The 18,530-nt window shown below is 36.8% G+C and overlaps 1 protein-coding gene across 1 annotated transcript in view; it reads right to left on the reverse strand.

Moving 5' to 3' along the window:
• HIATL1 (hippocampus abundant transcript-like 1) overlaps positions 1-9,038 on the reverse strand; it is a 19,986-nt gene extending 10,948 nt beyond the window's left edge. Inside the window, exons 1-5 of the mRNA XM_010186843.1 lie at positions 8,949-9,038; positions 5,803-5,865; positions 3,527-3,654; positions 2,535-2,649; positions 536-754 (exon numbers count right to left, since the gene is read on the reverse strand). Coding sequence (XP_010185145.1) covers positions 536-754; positions 2,535-2,649; positions 3,527-3,654; positions 5,803-5,865; positions 8,949-8,957 — 534 coding nt within the window. The 5' untranslated portion in view covers positions 8,958-9,038. The remainder of the gene's footprint in view (positions 1-535; positions 755-2,534; positions 2,650-3,526; positions 3,655-5,802; positions 5,866-8,948) is intronic.
• Positions 9,039-18,530: the final 9,492 nt, after the last annotated feature.

The following is an 18,530-nucleotide window of genomic DNA, read 5'->3' on the forward strand; positions in this document are numbered from 1 at the left end:
TTCCCTTCTTAATATAGCAAGGTGTAACACAAATACAGATTAGCTGAGTAAGTGGACAGACCACATGACACATTTTAACCCCTCCTATACACGTCTGTAGAAAAATCACGTTTTATAATCCACTCTATATTAAAATAAAATCACATATAACCAATGTGGAATTCAAGAGTGAGGAGAGATATTGCCAAACAAAACTACAAAGCATAAAATGAACATGGAAAAGTCTGACAATATCAGGTTCTGGTGTCTGTAGCCGTGTAAGAAATCAGCATTTCTCTGACATAAAGTAGACTAAATTAGAAAAATAGAGCATTTTCCCTTTGGATTTCACACCAAATGTTGTTTCCAATTCAAGAACCATTTAATCCATTAAGTTTGGTATGGCTGTTAAACGTAGCTAGATCTTTTTGTGCAAGGCAGAGAATAGAGATTATGGTATACCGAATAGTCAAGCTACCAGTAAGACTGAAGTTTTTTCAAGCTTACAAAATGCATTTTTTTATTATTATTAATTACTTATTGAAGCACATCTTACTGCAAAAGGGTCTGCATGTTCCCATGATATGGAAGCTCCCCATGAAGTAGGTCTCATTTTTTCTGGCAGAGATTCTGGTACAGCTAGCAGGATGAAGCAGATGTCCACAACAGCCACCAATGTGGCCACTATTATGACAAGGTTATCTCCATAGCTGGCAGACAGGTATGCTCCAATGGCAGGACTAGTTACCAAACTTGCTGCAAAGGTGGCAGATACCTATGCACAAGAACAGTTTACAAAGTTGTATAAGTGGTTATTCTGCCATGGCAGAAAAATTAAGTAACTTGCTCGACACCACCACCCCACCCCACCCAAGCAGTTTTTAAAAAACACCAGTCGAAATTTAAGTAAAAAAAACAATACACTTAGAACAGTAAATATGAGTCCAAATAAAGTTTCTCCAACCTCTTCCATAGTGCACTCTACGAGACAGGATTTGAAGTGAAAGAGCAAGTCTGGCTCAAAGGAAAACAACTCTTACTTTCAAATGGATGAAAATGGATTTTTGTTTTCCAATTATGAATTCTGGTAAGATTTCACTGAAACAGTCTGAAACAGTCAGAACATTTAAATGCCTGCCTAAGTGAAGCTAAGTCTCAACATTGGGGGCGTTACATAAATACATAATGCCGTTGTTAACAGCTTGCATTTTAAATATATAGCTGTCACTGTATAGCACGCACAGCAAACTAGGATATCATTAGCTATCATAACTTCAACAACCCTATTGCTTCATACTATGTAGTAGTGACATGTAAAAGATCACTAACAATATTCACTTACAGTGAGACATGATGAAAAATCAAGTGCTGTAGCTATATCTCACTATAAAAATAATCAGAAAATGTTAGAATAAAGCTAGTTCGTTTATTTGGGTTTTTTAAGTAAAAACTCAAGCTAGAAATTTAGCTTTATACCAAGCTAGAAAAAAAAAATCCTAAGGAAAACAAACATGTAACAAACTGAACAGAAAGAGATACAGACCTCATCAAAACAACTACACTTCTGTCCAGCACTCTATACAATCTTATATCAAGTCGTTTCTGTTAACAAAAACACGTTTGAATGCAGGCAAATACATGCTCCAAATATACTTATGGTCTTCTTTCTATGCAAGATAAGTAAAGTGGAAATTCGAGAACTTTTAAACCTGTTTTGTGCTCTGCTGCAATACATACAAGTTTGGTTCAAGAGAACTAAGTTCTTTATTTCCTTAAATATTAAATCAACATCTGAGTAATCACATGTCCATAAGGCTAAAAATAAAGGGGAACAGTTAAAGGTACAGTACAGTCAGCCAAAAATCAACTGAAAATCTCTATTAATATCTCTATATTGGAAACAGATGCACAGAGGATGAAGTGATAAATGAAGTTCAAAGGCTAAAGCCATATACCGATAAGCCTCCAAAACCTAAACCAATACAGATACTAGGAAAGCAAACTAAGCAGGAATTATATTATCATTGGAAGGCTAGTTTGTACTAACTGAACTATTTTGCTCTTCTCTTGCTGATTAAGAAAGGTCATGACTAAGTTATCAAAAATACGGCATTACACATTTTTGCTCTTCCTGCCTGTTTTGACTACAGAAAAAGTCATTCCATATTAAAAAGAAATCACATAAACTACAACAGGAATTCACAGGCGTTGGAAAGATATTGCTAGATCAAGTATTAAATAACTTGTATTGCCTTTAACAACATTTCTTGTTCTGTCTGCAAAACTTAAAATATGTTTTCTTACACATGCTGCTTATGTAGGTAAAGCTGCCAAATTCTTACTCTGTTCAGATGAGCACAGAGCACTCTCTGCAGCAGTAACAAAATCTAAACGAGATTTCCCAAATGCTAACGCAGTGCCTCGATGCACTTGGTGGTTCATTCCTTTCTCTATCAACCTCATTACATTAATCTGGAAACAATCTGTGCATCAAAACACAAGTTCAATACAAAGGTCATAATCTGACCTTTTCTTTCATGTTTAGCGTATCTTACCAGTCCATAGGCTGTAATTCTTTCATGTTCTTGTGTTACATCAGCTACATAGGCAAATATTACAGAAAAGGTAACAGAAAAGATTCCAGATACCGAAATCATAGCGAAGTACCACCTAATGATTTAAAAGCAACAATTAGAAAGTTTAATCTAAAACCTCTTGCTTTTTCTCTTACTAATCAAGCGAGCTTGTATTTAAGCTATGAGAAGTGTTCCTTGAGAACTAACATAGAACTTTACTGGAGATGCACAATTGTGCAGTCTTACTTAAATGCTGGAAAAGAGCATTTTAATTTTTTATATTCTACTATTTACTTTACATTAGCCTGCAAGATGAAGTGGCACCTTCAGGACATGGTACCTATATATTTTCACAATCTCAAAGCTGAAGCAAGTCAAAGTTAGGAAAAAGAAATTAAGTCATTTTTTCAACCAGTTAAGGAATAAAGTATCATATATAATGCTTTGGAAGCTGAACATTGAATACACTCAGTACACAAAGCTCTTTTCTAATCCTCCTAAGTTTCACAATGAATGTAAATGAAACTGAAACCAAGTCAATTCCACTTAGTTAAGACTTTAAAGTTGCCTAATCAAAGAGTTTAAAGATCTCATTTGCAGCAATTATACTGTTCTGTGGTTAATAAATTCTAAGGCGTATTTAGTTTTAAAAATACATTTATTACAGCATTGACAGTTCTCAGTGGGCGGGGGGAATAACAGCTGAACTTAAAACAGAGTAAAACATGGCTATCAAACCATTTCAATTACTGTTATACTTGTGTGAATATAGTAGCTAAATCACATTCTATAATTTCTATATTTAAGATACACAGTTTTAACAACGTAAACCAAAAAGCTCCAGAATAATGCCACAAAAGCAGAGTGGCTTTCCTCTTGTTTTGCTGTCCCTCTCTCACTTCCCCAAACTACTCCTCTGATTGGATTTCTTCTGTACTGACAAGCTCACTACTGCAGTCTGTACCACTTACCATGGACTTATTCTCATCAATGGAATTGGAACACAGGTGAAGAAAACTGTAAGAAGAAGAAAAGATTTTCTTCCCCATGCATCTGATAGAGCACCTATTAGTGGAGCACTGAAAAAGGACAAAAAACCCTGTGGGAGAAGAAAAACAATATGTCTATATTTACATTTTTAAGTTTCACTTTAACCACAATATAAAAAGTGCTAAAATTGTAATTTGATTTGAAATTAAACATAAAATTGTAAATTACTGAAATTGTACACAATTTCCTCCAGAGTCTACTGTTCTGTGATTCTGGTGTTTTATGTTTCAAAACTATTAACCTTGAGTGCATTTAAAGAAGATTCAGTATAGAAGTTCCACAGACCGTAGAAGCTTCTAAAAATCTCCAGAATCCACAGTCTAGTTTCACTAAGGACATCTTCTTAGTCTCTTGACTCACAAGACAGTGCAAGATCCCAAACCCAAATTACCCTCTAATTTGGACTGTCCTAAGGGAGAGTTTTGGGTAACCTAACTGTTCTCTGAAACAAATTAAACAGAACAACAGAAGGAATAATCCTTTATACTATATACTTATCATGTACATGACATTTGTACATTGCAAAAACTATGAGGATCATTTGAGCAAGCTTGACAGCTTGAGATAGTGGGACACCATAATGATATCCCAGAGGCAAAAGTCAGACATACATGTACAGCTGTCATTATAAAAAATTACTGTGGATCTAATACTAGATTTTTCAGCATTTCATAAAGTTCTAGGATCTAGGCCTCAAATCTGTTGTGTATTACACAGAAGGATTAAAATAAGCAAGCCTTTCACAGGTTTGTTAACTGCAAAACCTCCAGAACAGATGCACTTTCCTTCTAATTAACATATTGTTTCCTCATCAATCCAACTCTACCATAAACCCAAACATTAGCAAATACATAGTCCTGTAAGCACCTCAATACACTCTAAGTCTACTCCAGCTAACTTTAGCTAACCTCTGGTATTCAAATATAGTCACCTTAAAGTTTAACATGTGTACAGACTACTGTACTAAATCACTACTCTGCCAAATCCCATGAGCAACTCCAATTCCAATGATTTAGTACGTAAACTGAAAGCAAAAGCTATATAGCCAGACCACTGGCTGTTAGGAAAGTCAGATGTCTTACTTAGCTGAAATTAATGTTTTTGTTTCTTAGAGTAAAATTTCAGTAGAATATGAACTAACGTGTTTTGCTAACTGCCACCCAAAATACTTTGGATGTTTCATAAACAGCATTTTAAAGAAAATATTGGACACTGAAGTCCAAGCTCACCATGGTCTATGCTCCCCTGTTTATTACACCTGTTAGAGCAATATATACATTTAGATCATGATATTTAAGCACTTTTCTACAGATACATTCTGTAGAAAATACACGGGAAATCCTCAATTCTCTACTTTTAAGTGATGCTCATAGTTGCACTGCACTGTGAATGAACAGAGGTGAAAGAAAACACCAAAAGGAACAGAAAACTTTTTTTTCCCTCTCCCTAAGAGAACAATGTGAAGTTCACTTCCTCTTTCAGTTTGAGACATCCCAAAACCTCTCGTGCATGGTGTTCTGCCAATCCATCAAGACTGCAAGTCTCTCCTAAAGATGTCATGTTCTTACAGCTAAAAACAATGGGTTAGATTTGTCACAGAATACCAGGCTAAGTAAATTCTAGGTGCTGTAAATTAACTTAGGCATAAGTTACATTAAGTGCTTTGAAGCCTTTCAATAAGACAGTTAGCGAAGGAGAGACTTTCAAGTTTTAGTTCTGCTAGAGAAATTGCACTTTTTTTTTTGTGGCAACAATCCAGCATGATCACTGTGTGAATGCAGTGGAATAAGTAAGCTATAAGCTGTTGCCCTGAATATCCTGACCATCAGTGTTTAAGAGTTTCATCTTTCGTCTCAATGGTACCATCACAGCTGCATAATCTGCTTTGGAGATAAATCATCTAACATTAGAAAGCAGACATTAAAAACTCTAACTCCATTCTCAGAAGGATCCTTAGCAAGATTAAAATAGCTACAACTGGCACCTATTCAAATAAGAGAAATACTCCACTTGTTTCACGATGCCATCATTTAGCAGTAAAATTTGAACTGAGGCCAAGAACACAAGCATTACAAGGAAAGAATGGTATAAGAATTACATTCTCCGTGTTTTGGATGTTCTTATGGAGAATTCAGGAGACAAATCACTATACAGGAACACACAGAATATTTAGGTCAGTAGTTTTTTAAAATCTTACCTTAACACCTTGAATAAGACCGTTCATTAAAAATGTATGATGGGAAAATGTTTCATGTAAGACCTGATGGGGGAAAAAAAGCATTGTTTGAATCAGGAGCCAGGAGAATTTTGATTTGAAGTTTAAATTTGATTTGTAAAACAGTGTAGCTCTATTTAGACTTGTTAAAAAAGTATCTTATCCCAGAATTACACTCTTATTTGACTTCACAAGAAAATATTGACATGTCAATTATTAAACATTATTGTTTAATGTCAATTTATGGGGATAAATTCCTCTGCTGGCACAGACTACAGTGTACTGCAGAGACAGGCTCATCTGGGGTACTCTGCACAGAAAGGGGATTAACCTAAGCAAAAAGCATCTCCACGTGGTACAAATCACAGAATTTTTGAGATACGTAATTCCTTCAAAAGGCTGACTAAATCATTGTTACTAATCAGGAAGGACAATGAGATTCAGTTAACCTACCCTGTCAACAAAAAAATAGTGCTTTAGTCACAACTGCCCAATAAGGCACTGTGCAAACTGCTTCTGAACAAATTCCAGATATTCAGTAGACAGTTAGAAACACTTTCAGTGAACGACTAGACACTTATAAATACTAGCAACAGTTCTGAGTGTTTCATGAATCCTTTAAGAATTTATTCAAGATGCTTTACCAGCAGCCTTAATTCAAGGGCAAGCATGTTAATCTATACTAAACAGATTTACCATAAATATGCAAGACAGTTAAAAGGCCTCACAGGTGCTACTGTGTCGATTAAAAAAGTTATTGCAATGATCAAAGTGTGTATGTATGCACACTTCAAATCCATTTGCTGTTTTAATCTATAGATAAGTGCCAACAACTACAAAAATTATGCATACTAAGAAAGCCACTAGCCTAACGAAACAGATTACTCACTGAAAAATATCAGCATCATTTTTCAAGGATGACTGAGATTCTCAAATCACAGGTTTAATAAGGGTGGTTGTTCCCATGTTAACTGCTGGTCAAATAATTCTGCTTATTTACAGTCCTTTGCCCCTACTGTTTTATTTTTAGATATTTAAATCAGTTTTCCACCCCTCTGACCAGTGATCTTGTCATATGAATGGAGAAAAAAACCGAAAAAGTCAGGGTTTAAATTAGATTTAGAAAGCAGGTGTCTCCCAGGTCAAGCAAAATGCAAGCTGGCAGATCACAGAGTCAAATCTAATTATCTTTCTGTAAAATGTTTTCCAGTATTTTTTCCTGGGAGACAACCACTGCTGATATTGGTTCAAGCTTTTGAGATTAATTTCTGTTACTTTACAGACAAGAGAAATGCAATTTGACAAACTGGTAGAGAGAACTGCCTTACTCAAGTTCCACTGATATAAATATTTGCATATTCAAAAAAAAATACTATTGAAGATAGAATATGCCATTAAGTGATTAATACTGCTTACAGTGATTTACTAATATTGGCTTACAAGTCCATAAATTAGACAAATGAGCATAAGCTTTTGGGCAGTCTGTGAGAAAAATAGCTTTTCTGTGCTTTATAAACTCCTTAAATCTTTTCTTCTCCAATTGTCATGTAACAAACACTACAGCTTTGCTCATAGATGTCAAAAGAAGTGAAAAAGTAATCTAAAAAATGAACTTTAAATAATCTCAGTTATCACAGAATACATACAATTTATTTTGATAATACTTCGCATTTTAATCCAACTGAATGCTGACAATGACCTGGAGAATCATGACACAATTGCAAAACAGATTTGATCAACAGGCCAGATATTTCCATTCCTGCCCTTCCTACCAGACAAACCTGCTTGTGCAAAAAGTGGGCAGCTGGCAGTTCAAATGCTGAATGTCCCTCATAAGAAGACTCTAAATGACTTCTCGTACTGCTAGTTGACCAGCAGGCCAAGGTGAGTTATCACAAGTACATTACAAGACAGAAGGGTGCAAAGTATCAAACCAGATTTGAAATTACTTGAAGCAAACAGCAGCCCTTCAGCGAGTACAAACCCCATTACAAATAAAGATCATCACCCCCAAGACCACAGAAGTCATCTACATCTGGGTAAATTACACCATTGTAAGTAACTCAGTGTTTAAAATTTTCAGTCCAATGTAACAGCCTCCTAAGTATTCAAAACCACGTAAGAGAGGAACACAACAATCAAAATACAAGACATTCAAGATCACAACTGTATTGAATCCACACACTTCAAGTCAAAATAAGAATTCAGCTTTACATTAGAGGCATTTCATAACACTCCTATTAAACACAGTGCAATGATAAACACTAATTTCAAGAATTAACATTTCAGCAGCATATGACTAACACTAAAAATTCATATGGAACTATTTCAGATGGAGTACACTATTGAGGAACTACTGAAGAACCCACCTAACATACACTTTTATTAAAGTGGGGATTTTTTTGAAGACTGCTTAAGAATTACTATTTGTACATTATCCCTTTAAATGAGAAGTGTCAAGCTTGGGAAACCTGAAGTTGAGCATATTGATTAAGAAAAAAAGGAAAGAAGAAAAAAAAAGATGAACAGACTTGATGACTACTCTCAAGCAGGCCTGATTGCAATAAATAAGACTCATGTCTTCAAATGAAAGACTTCATATCTTATTACCAAACACTGAAATTATCTATTCATCTGGAAAATAACTGCATTCCAGAATAGATTAAATACTTATAAAATCAATTTCTTACATGAAAGCCTTTACATTTTGCCTCAAGTTGCATGCTGGCAAAACAGCGAGCCCACAATAGCATACAAAGTTTACTATGGGTTACACAGTTTATCCAGTTGTTATGACTGGAAGAGGGATTGAATTAAAAAGTCTTTAAAAAACACAGAATTTCCAGAGATAATTCCATCAGTACACTAAACTGATGTTACTCTAAAAGGTAAATAAAAGTTAAAGAGTAGTAGTGTTTTGCTGATTCATTTTTCACTTTGAGTCTTCCAGCAGTCCAGATCTCAGCTGTAGTATACTACTGTTACACACTGTTGAGTGTTAAGACAACTGGAATTCAGTTAATGATGTAAGCAGGAAGTGTAAAATAAATTACAATACCGATCCCTTGGAATTAGCAAATTAACTTCTATCAACACAACGAAGATGACAGTAGATCAGTGATACTTACCGTTAGCATTGGAGTTGTCAAAAGCCCCCAGGCAAAGAATTCTAGAAAAATGACCACCACCGCATGGTATACACTTGGCCGGACAATACCTTGTTGCTAAAAAAAGAAAAACACACACAATGGTTGTACTCATCTGGTTCATTACATGTGCAAAGATCTCTTCCAAAAGTATTTTGAGCATAGCCAGCTTTCAGGATGACCTACTACCAAGCCCTTGGGAACAAGAATGAGCCAAACAAAGGTGGAGAAAAGTTGTTACAAAACAACTAAAAATCTCCAGGGAACTTGAATAAATTTGCTCCCTCAAACTCTTACTGACTGAGAACTGTTCCCCATTCCTGACATTGCCCTGTACTCCTCTCACCTCCAGTGTACCTTTAGGTTTCCCTCCCTTTGAGCACTACTCACAACCCTTCCGCAGCAGCATGACAGTGTACCTCTCCCTGCTACCTCCACAAGTAACAATGAAACAGATCTCCTTTATGAACTTGCGACAATGTACATAACCAGAAAAGCACCATTTTTTTTTATTTGAAATTGCCAAAGTATGAGAAAAGAAGAGGCAGCTTATACTGTCTGTACATCTGCTTTCTGTTGACTGCTGATCAACTGATTTCATGCTTGTGTATGCCCACAGACTGGAGAGGTAGGAGCTATTCTACTGGTCAACAAGTAATCCCAGGAGGAACTGGCAAACTATGAAAGTGCTTATGATGCTGTGAAAACTCTGCCACTCAAGACCCAAGACTGTATCCCAGACAAGAAATCTGGAATCTTTTCATTTAGACAATTCAGCCAGAACCTTTGGGTAAAGCATATTTAACCAGATCTGCTGCTTTCTTTAATTTCAATGTGCCCCTCGCCATAGTAATTGTTTTACAAAGTTTTGGGGTACTAAATTACTTTTCTGCCTTTCCCCTAACACTGTAGAAGATTATTTTTCAGTGTTTCTAGCCAACACAAAGCCATTACACACCCACATGATTGGCAGTTCCTAGAAAGAAGCAGTATAGCACTCCTATCTGGTATTCTCATACATACCTGAAGTTTACTCAAAATATACAATAACATTTTTCTTGCATGTTGCACAACATAGTAATGCAGGTTTCAGCTGAAGAGACACCATCAAGTGACAGCTGTCAACCAGATCGTGTCATTTCAGCAAGTGAAGAATAGGGAGAACATGAAACTCAGGATCTGTCACTAAACCCCAAAAAAGTCAAGACATCCTACAATTTTTCCCTTGCTCAGAACTTTTCATCTAGATTAGTAGGAGTTACGGGTTTAGAAAACACTTGTATTGCAAGATTAAATTAAGCTAACACCCTATAGTAAAGATTTCTAAAGAAATCCCTACTGCCTGGACAGTCTAAGTGCCCAGATCTCTAATAATTTTTAAACCTTGGAGAATTTATAAAAACCTGCAACACCAAACTAAAAGTAACCCAGACAGCATTTTTTCTAGCCAGTAAGATCCAAATTCTTTTCTACATTGCAGCTTGCTTCAAAGCTGGAGGATTTGCAGGAGGCAAATAGCATCCTGGGGTGTATCAGGAGGGGGGTGGTTAGTAGGTCGAGAGAGGTTCTCCTCCCCCTCTCCTCTGCCCTGGTGAGACCACATCTGGAATATTGTGTCCAGTTCTGGGCCCCTCAGTTCAAGAAGGACAGGGAACTGCTGGAGAGAGTCCAGCGTACGGCTACAAAGATGATTAAGGGAGTGGAGCATCTCCCTTATGAGGAGCAGCCGAGGGAGCTGGATCTCTTTAGTTTGCAGAAGAGGAGACTGAGGGGAGACCTCATTCATGTTTATAAATATTTAAAGGGTGAGTGTCACGAGGATGGAGTCAGGCTCTTCTCGGTGACAAACAATGATAAGACAAGGGGTAATGGACACAAGCTGGAACACAGGAGGTTCCACTTCAATTTGAGAAGAAACTTCTTCTCAGTGAGGGTGACAGAGCACTGGAACAGGCTGCCCAGAGAGGTTGTGGAGTCCCCTTCTCTGGAGACATTCAAAACCCGCCTGGACGCCTTCCTGTGTAACCTCATCTAGGTGTTCCTGCTCCGGCAGGGGGATTGGACTAGATGATCTTTTGAGGTCCCTTCCAATCCCTAACGTTCTGTGATTCTGTGATTCTGTGATTTGAAGCAAATAAGTCTCTTTCTCCTGGGAAATAATATGATAATATCATAGATGAAAGATTATCTCTGGGAGGCTGATAACTTTCAAGCATTATTAACATATCTCCATAGGTTATCATGCAATTTTTAATCTCTAAACAGCAAAGAGCAGGGGGGGAGATCGTCCTCCTAAGAAGCCTACAAATACTTCTACATAATGTAACATTATAACAATTTAAAGACTATTCCTTTCCCAAGATGGATGTCAGCCAGACTAGCACTTAATATTGATTACACTGAAGTCTGCAGATCCCTCCCACAATGGTTTCTTCTGGAAAAGGTTAATTTTACAGTAGAGAGTAGGCAAGGGACTTCCTAGCTCTTCTCCTGACTGTTTTACTTCCCCACTCACTTCTGTATCACTAACCATGATGCCGGACCATCAGCCTCTGGTTTGCATTCAGCAAACAGTTGTAATACCTCTAAAAATGAAGTGCACAGTATGGAGTGTATGGGTTTTTTAATAATGTTTTTAATGCATGCAAACTTGACCTGAGTTTTACATGGTTAACCAGAAAGATTTTGTACATATACTCAAAATTGAATGCATGTCTTTTCCTCAGAAGCAATTTTAAAACTTCTGTGAAAGAAAGGTATTTTTGCTGTACTAAGCCTACATTAATATTTCCTGGAGATTAAAACAGTCTGCAAATCATTTTTTACAGTATCATGCAGCTTACTGGAAGTTGCACTGAAACTAAAATACAGAAATTTCTATAACATTTTGGATTCAAGACATAATCTGTAAAACTAGAATTTAAATCCTGAAAGGAACATGTACCTGTCAAAATGAAGTTAAGCATTCCACATCAGATATACTAATAGCTATCAATCTATGATCCATATACTGCAGTTGATGATTTTCAGTTTTCTTTACAGAGCCTAAAAATGTCTAAATTAATTCAAGAACACTTGTGCAAATGACCATATAGGGAAACTAAAATAACGCAAATAGGAAAATTCACTGACGTCCAATGGACCAATGCAGATAGTTGCTTCTGGTTGCCCATCTTTTTTGTAGGTCCTAAAAACTCCTGTCACGAAAGCTTTCAATTTTTAATCAAGCATCAAGTTACTTTCAATTAAAAAAATAGCTTATGATTGACCCTGTACACAGCCTGGAGCACTGATAAAAAAAGCAACAAAACCTCTTCAGTCATTTTGAAATGTAAGAGCTTACTGAAAACACTTCACACTTGCTTTTGAGATGAAGCTACCCCAGAACTAGTGGGTGTGGCTCATTTCTATTTTGAGAAAATATTCTGCAACAGAACACAATTGCATGCAATTTAAATAAAGAACAAAACTGAGGCATATATATTAAAATACGGTTATAAACTTGAAGCACAAAGAGCTTTAGGCTTCTTGAACTAGACAATATGGGTACAACCCACTGAATTCTTTATAGTTAAAACCACTCAAATAGAATTTCAGAAATAGCCTAGATATGGTCAACATACGAGTTGCTTTCATCATCCCCTGCCTCCAAATTTTAAAGTGTTAATTTGAAAAACTAATTGGCCTCAGGAAAGTCTTAAAACCTGTTATGGGCTTATTTTCTGTCCACACCAATCTTCCTCACATGACAGCCCAATGTGTGGGCTGAGAAACTACATATGAACATTACAACTGCTCTCAAATTCAGCTGCTTGTCAAGCTACTATACTTGCTTAATGAATAATGAGCAAAACATTATGTAATATCAAATGCTTTACAACAGCATGCCTATTGTCTTTAAATTTCAAACAGAAGTACTTAGGAGCCACCTTAATTTCAACTGCTACCCAAAAATGGTTCATTTGTTGCAACTTAATTCATTCAAGTGCAAAAAACACCCTGAAGACCTCAGTTGCCTGTGTCACACAAAGCTATCACCAAGTGATTATGTGTACAGACCTCAGTCTAAGACAAGTGACTTGTACGCAGCATAAAAATACACCAAAGAAGTACCTTCCAATCCAGAAAAGCATTTAACATTTGAGATATACCTTGTGAGCTGCAATATAAATCGTAACTAATTCACCTTATACATTTCCCAAACTGGTATTTCAGCTGCAAAAGAAATATCTTAAGCAGATCTGTATCTGGACAGTAAGATCACGATGCACTTTCTCAAGAAAAAGCCAGGCTAAATCATACTCGACTGGTCTAGAGAATCAGAACCACAAATCATTCAAAATGGAAAAGCCTGCACAGATTTTGTAAAGAGAAATTGTAAAAAATTTCTGGACTTCTCAAAAGAACATGTATGGATAAGGGAGATCATGTTAATAAGCCTTCTGAAAATTTAAGTAAATATACTCAAAGACCCTCAAAGGCTCTTAATGCAAGCAGAAGAGGGTGCACACTTTCTACAGGAATTAAAAAGTTTTAAAAAATAGTAAAAAAGAAAAATAGACAGGATAAATAAATTTTAAAAAACCAACACAACAGTTTTCATAGCAGAGGGAAGTTAATAGATGACTCTCAGTGCTCTGTCCTAGAGCCTGTGTAGTTCAACACATTCATAACTGTGCTGTAAAAAGAGTGAAAGCAAAGCAACAGAGCTTACTGATGACAAAACGCAATTATGTTAGAAAAGTAAGAGGACAATGATGAAGAACATCAGAAGTTGATGGAATCAGTACAACAAAAATGGCAGATTCAAATTAATGTAGATAAATTTAACTAATGCGAACATTAAAAAATACGATTTTAATTCGACATACAGGGTGACTACTACTTCAGAATGTGATCCTGGAGAAAACACTTCCATGAAACACACCAGTTTAGCACTCAGCAGTGGTTTACAAAAGTGTATTCAAAGATAAACCCTGTTAGGAAAAAGATTATCATTCTATTACCGCACAAACATGTGATGTGCCTGTCTTGCTAACCCTCTGCTTCAGGTGTTCTGACCATTTTTATTAGATCTATGAAAGACCTTCCCTCTTACCCCTTTACTGCTTGTTTTGTTCAGAAGCTTTAAGCAATACCCATTGTTGAATAGACTTTCTTACAGAAGCACAAGTAAAAGAGACCCATAGAAGGACAAAGAACAGTGCCAAAGGTACGGAGGAATGCTGAAGCAGGTTCCTCCAAGCTGCAGTCAAAATATCTGCAGTAAGATATAACTGGGATTTATTGAACACGGACTGACATGAAGGGTGTGAAGAGAAAACAATCATCACTGCCTTCTTATACTAAAATATAAGAAAATAAATAAACTTGCTGTCTCAGGTCCTGCTTTGAATCACATGGCACTTCACACAATTTACTCTCAGTGTCTAAAATGTCTCACCACATCATTTTTCCTGCTGGAAACACATTCTTGTTTAAGTTTAGACTGGACAAAGCTTATGAAGCAGGAATCTTCTGAGAAGCTCAGAATTTCTGGTTCAGTCTTTGAGGCTCAAGCCATTGAGGCAAAAAGCATTAAAAACAATCACCATATGGCCTACCATATTCTGAAATCTCAGTTTTAGACAGTACTTCGTTGTGTAGTTAAACTACTTCTTGCAGAAACAGTATATAACCACCATACTACACTACACCAAATTGCAACCTTATTTATCCATTGCCGAAGTTTTTCTTCCTAAAATGCAGAAAGAGGTACAACGCTGAGAAATTTCCTCTAAAAAGCACAGACTGCTTAGTTAATTCACATGCTTCTCCATAGGATAGAGAATTACTCAAGCTCACTGCTCAGTGGTTATGTTTGTATCTTCAGTACTAATATATTGACTCTTACTTATATCATTAAGTGTGTATTCTCTAGCCTAGCATACTTCTCTGTGGACACAAAGCCTTCCAGATTGCCAGAACCTGGGGGATCAGTAACAGCAAACTGCGAACAGCAAAAGTGCCCTCTCAGCATGAACATAAGCAAGAGTAATTTGTTTTTAATGACAGCAGCTAATCACTTCTGGTAACGGTTCAGCGTTCAGACTCAGTGTTAATTTAACACAATGGGAAGAATCAGAGTGACACCGGCAACCCTGAGAAGGCAATACAGTTTATCTCTAATTATTCAGATGTAAAAGGAAAAATAATTTCTGTGTGGGAGAAAACAGTGCTCTACAAAAGACTAAATACCCAAACTCCCAATTTGAACAATGTGCTTACTACTAGCAATTCAATTTAAATCCTACAAGCAAGAAATTTAAGAGACCAAAAAAGTCTCATAACATTTAATTACGTTGCCTCAGTTTCACCAAGTTATATTTTTTATGCAGTATTAAAAAGAAAAATATTAGCAGTAAGGGTAAAAATCTGTAATTTCTTGGGTATATACCAGTTGTGCTTCACTGTGTGAAACAGTTTAACAAATAAAGGCTGGCAAACTGTCAAGAAGCACACTTTTAACCTTCAGACTGCTAACATTATAAAAAACGACGGAGGTCTTGAGCTTCACAATACCAGAGGCATTATATAGTGTCCAAGAATAAGAAACTAATGTATGATTAATTTTCAAAGAGGTACATAGGTATGTTTTCTCTTTAGATATCCCATGAGAGGACTTCTCCTATAAAAGCACTTTCTTTAGACATTATGGTACTGTATTTTGTGCTAAAAAGCTTCTTTGGTGTGACATTATTTTACTGACAATAGGTTGAACAGAAACAAAATCTGTGATACAAATACTCTGTCATGCTATGTTGTATATTACCAGTGCCCATAATTCAGATGGAATGAGACTGCATAACCAGTAACAAATTGTTCATGGCATCATTTACTTCAGTTTCTGAAGCTCACAATTCCAGTGAAATTTACTTAAACATACTATTGTTCTGATTAGTTTTGAGCCAGTAACTCAACACATAAAAAGTCATTTGTTGGGCATTTATATTTTAGTTCCTCAATTTAGTGAAGCCAATAGGTTCAACAGGGTGAAGTTGGTTACAGATAAATTGAAAAACAGAAGCTTGTTACACCCAAGCCAAAGTGGCAAGGGAAGAAAGCCTTTCACATCCTGACAGACTTGGCCATACTCTTCCACTTTGCCCTACTGATCTAACATGACAGAAGAATGAGAATAAAAATTAAAATTAAAACATCCTTCACAGATCAAAGCAACAGCTCACCAAAATTTCATTTCTGTATTTGCTTCTTTGTCAGCCACCCAGAGAGCAAGCTTCAACTTTCAAATGCCAGGGATGCACTTCCACTGGTATCAGAGAGATCCCTGCAATTACATTTAAAGCCACAACCCAGCCCCTCATAATTTAGGCTGAATAAATTCTTTCAATAAAGTCTAGGCAGAGCAAGTTTTAGCAATGTGACAGTCACATGAGAATCACAGGGAGGTACAGGAACTGCAGTAACAAAGTAGGAAACAGACCTTTCAGTCAGGAATTGTGAAGCAGACCCTAAGCTGATAGAAGCAGAACTGTGTTACTGCTATAACAAAGTATAGAAGATAAGGCTAGGGCCCCATGTCTTCCTCTCTTGTAGTAGATTCATTACAGGAACATAAAGTCCCTTAAGGGTGCAATTACGAGGGAGGGGGGCAAAAAAAAACACCCAACAGGCTAGCGCCTTTGTCAGTTACGGTCTTATTTTCTATTTGAGCTTTACTCTTCTTCAAAGTTAGTGAAGGACATCAAAGTTAGAGAAAGTAATCAAAGCTGTTGATTTTTTTAATTTAATTTAAACCTGTACCTTCCTATTCTCTGTTCATATTTAAGTAAATCCATCTGTTATTCTTCTGTATAATTACATCATCCATGCTGATAAAACTGAAAGCTTACATTTAACAGGCTTTTACAAAGAGTTACTTTCCTATTCTGACTACAGATTCAATTACTGCGTCATGTATATTTAGAGTCCTAAATGGGAGCTGCTGTACATAATCCTAGAACAGAAAATATACCATACAGCAGGCACTAGTTGCACTTCTTGAAGGAGTCCAACTTGCTTTTTGGAAGACATAATCACTTCTAGAAGGGAACTGAAAGACTTAAATACAGAAGTGATGAGTTACAAGAAATGTGAAGCAGTCACTTTGGAATTAACTTACATAAAATAACTTATTTGACTAATGAATTCCACAGAACTTTTTTTTACATCTTCTCTGGGTTGATCACATATTAAGGGTACCATAACACCTTCATCAGATACAAGTAAGGAACAAAGAACCTACTGCTATCAAAAAGATGCTTTCAAGATTACTTTACATTCTTGACCTCTAGCCACAATATCACATTAATACTACACTATTAATGCTCAGCTAAATATATTACAAGTTCATTCACTTCACATTAACATAAAACAGTAAACTGTCCTCTCTCCAATAGTAGAGATGCTTATTTGTGGGAAGGTAGGTGACAGATGTAGATGTTGGCTCCCTGACATAAAACCAACATTGTTTTAAAACTTTTGGCATAAGCAATGCCTTCAGCATATCTCATTTTGTGAGTAAACTAATACGAAATACATTACTCAGGAAGATGTGAACATGAATATAGTGTTAAAAAGTGTTAATAGTTAGCAAGTCAGGTTGCAAATAGAATTTACACAATTTCAGCCTGTCAAAAGGTATTTATCATGGCAAGACCCTGCCTAGTTTTTGCTTAAGAGACATGGTTTAGTAGTAAACAGGTTATGGTTGGACTCGATGATCTTAAAGGTCTTTTCCAACTAAATGATTCTATGATCTGTACTCCTTCAAAAATAATCAATAACAGGACCACCAGTTTTGTTACTTTGCATGTTCCCCTGGGTTTCTCTACTCCAACCTTATGCGCTGGGATAACTGCCAACAAAATGGGTTATATCACCTCAGCCAGGACTATCCTGCCTGATACAAGTCACCGGATCCTACCTACTGCAGAAAGCTCAGGAGGTGTCATCTCAGATTTCTTTTAAATGCATCTTGTGAGCATGCACGTACAAAGGTAAAGGCTTAAGCCACTTGATCGACGTCTCTGCTGCAAAGTAATTACGCACCACTGTCACATTTACAAACACAACCTGCCTTTCCAATAAGCACACAGACCACACTTTTCTATCACCTTTTATTTGGATAAAGTCATCTTAATGCTTAATGTAGTGGGAAGAGATGAAACAGAAAGAGAAGCAAGTTATTAAAACTGCTTCTGTGGTTTCCGTTCACGTACAGGCATCTCCTAGAACTCCAAAGGAAACTTAAGATTTACTTCCAGGCACCTCGGATCTATGTATTTTAAAAGAAAATTTATTTACAACCACCTGGTTACTAGCATCACATCTGCCCAGGGTAAAACAGTGACGAATGCCCCGGGACTGGCAGAGACGAGGCAGCGCGGCCGGCGGGAGGCCCGGGGCCGGTTCGGCCCCAGGTGCCGCCAACCGCGACCGGCGGGACCCCGGCACCTAGGAGCACCCCAACTCCCAGAAAGTTTCCAGCGCCGCGGGGATACCTGAAGGCAGCTCTAGGAGGCA

This window comes from Mesitornis unicolor, unplaced genomic scaffold (genome assembly GCF_000695765.1).
Source record: "Mesitornis unicolor isolate BGI_N332 unplaced genomic scaffold, ASM69576v1 scaffold12246, whole genome shotgun sequence".
NCBI lineage: Eukaryota > Metazoa > Chordata > Aves > Mesitornithiformes > Mesitornithidae > Mesitornis > Mesitornis unicolor.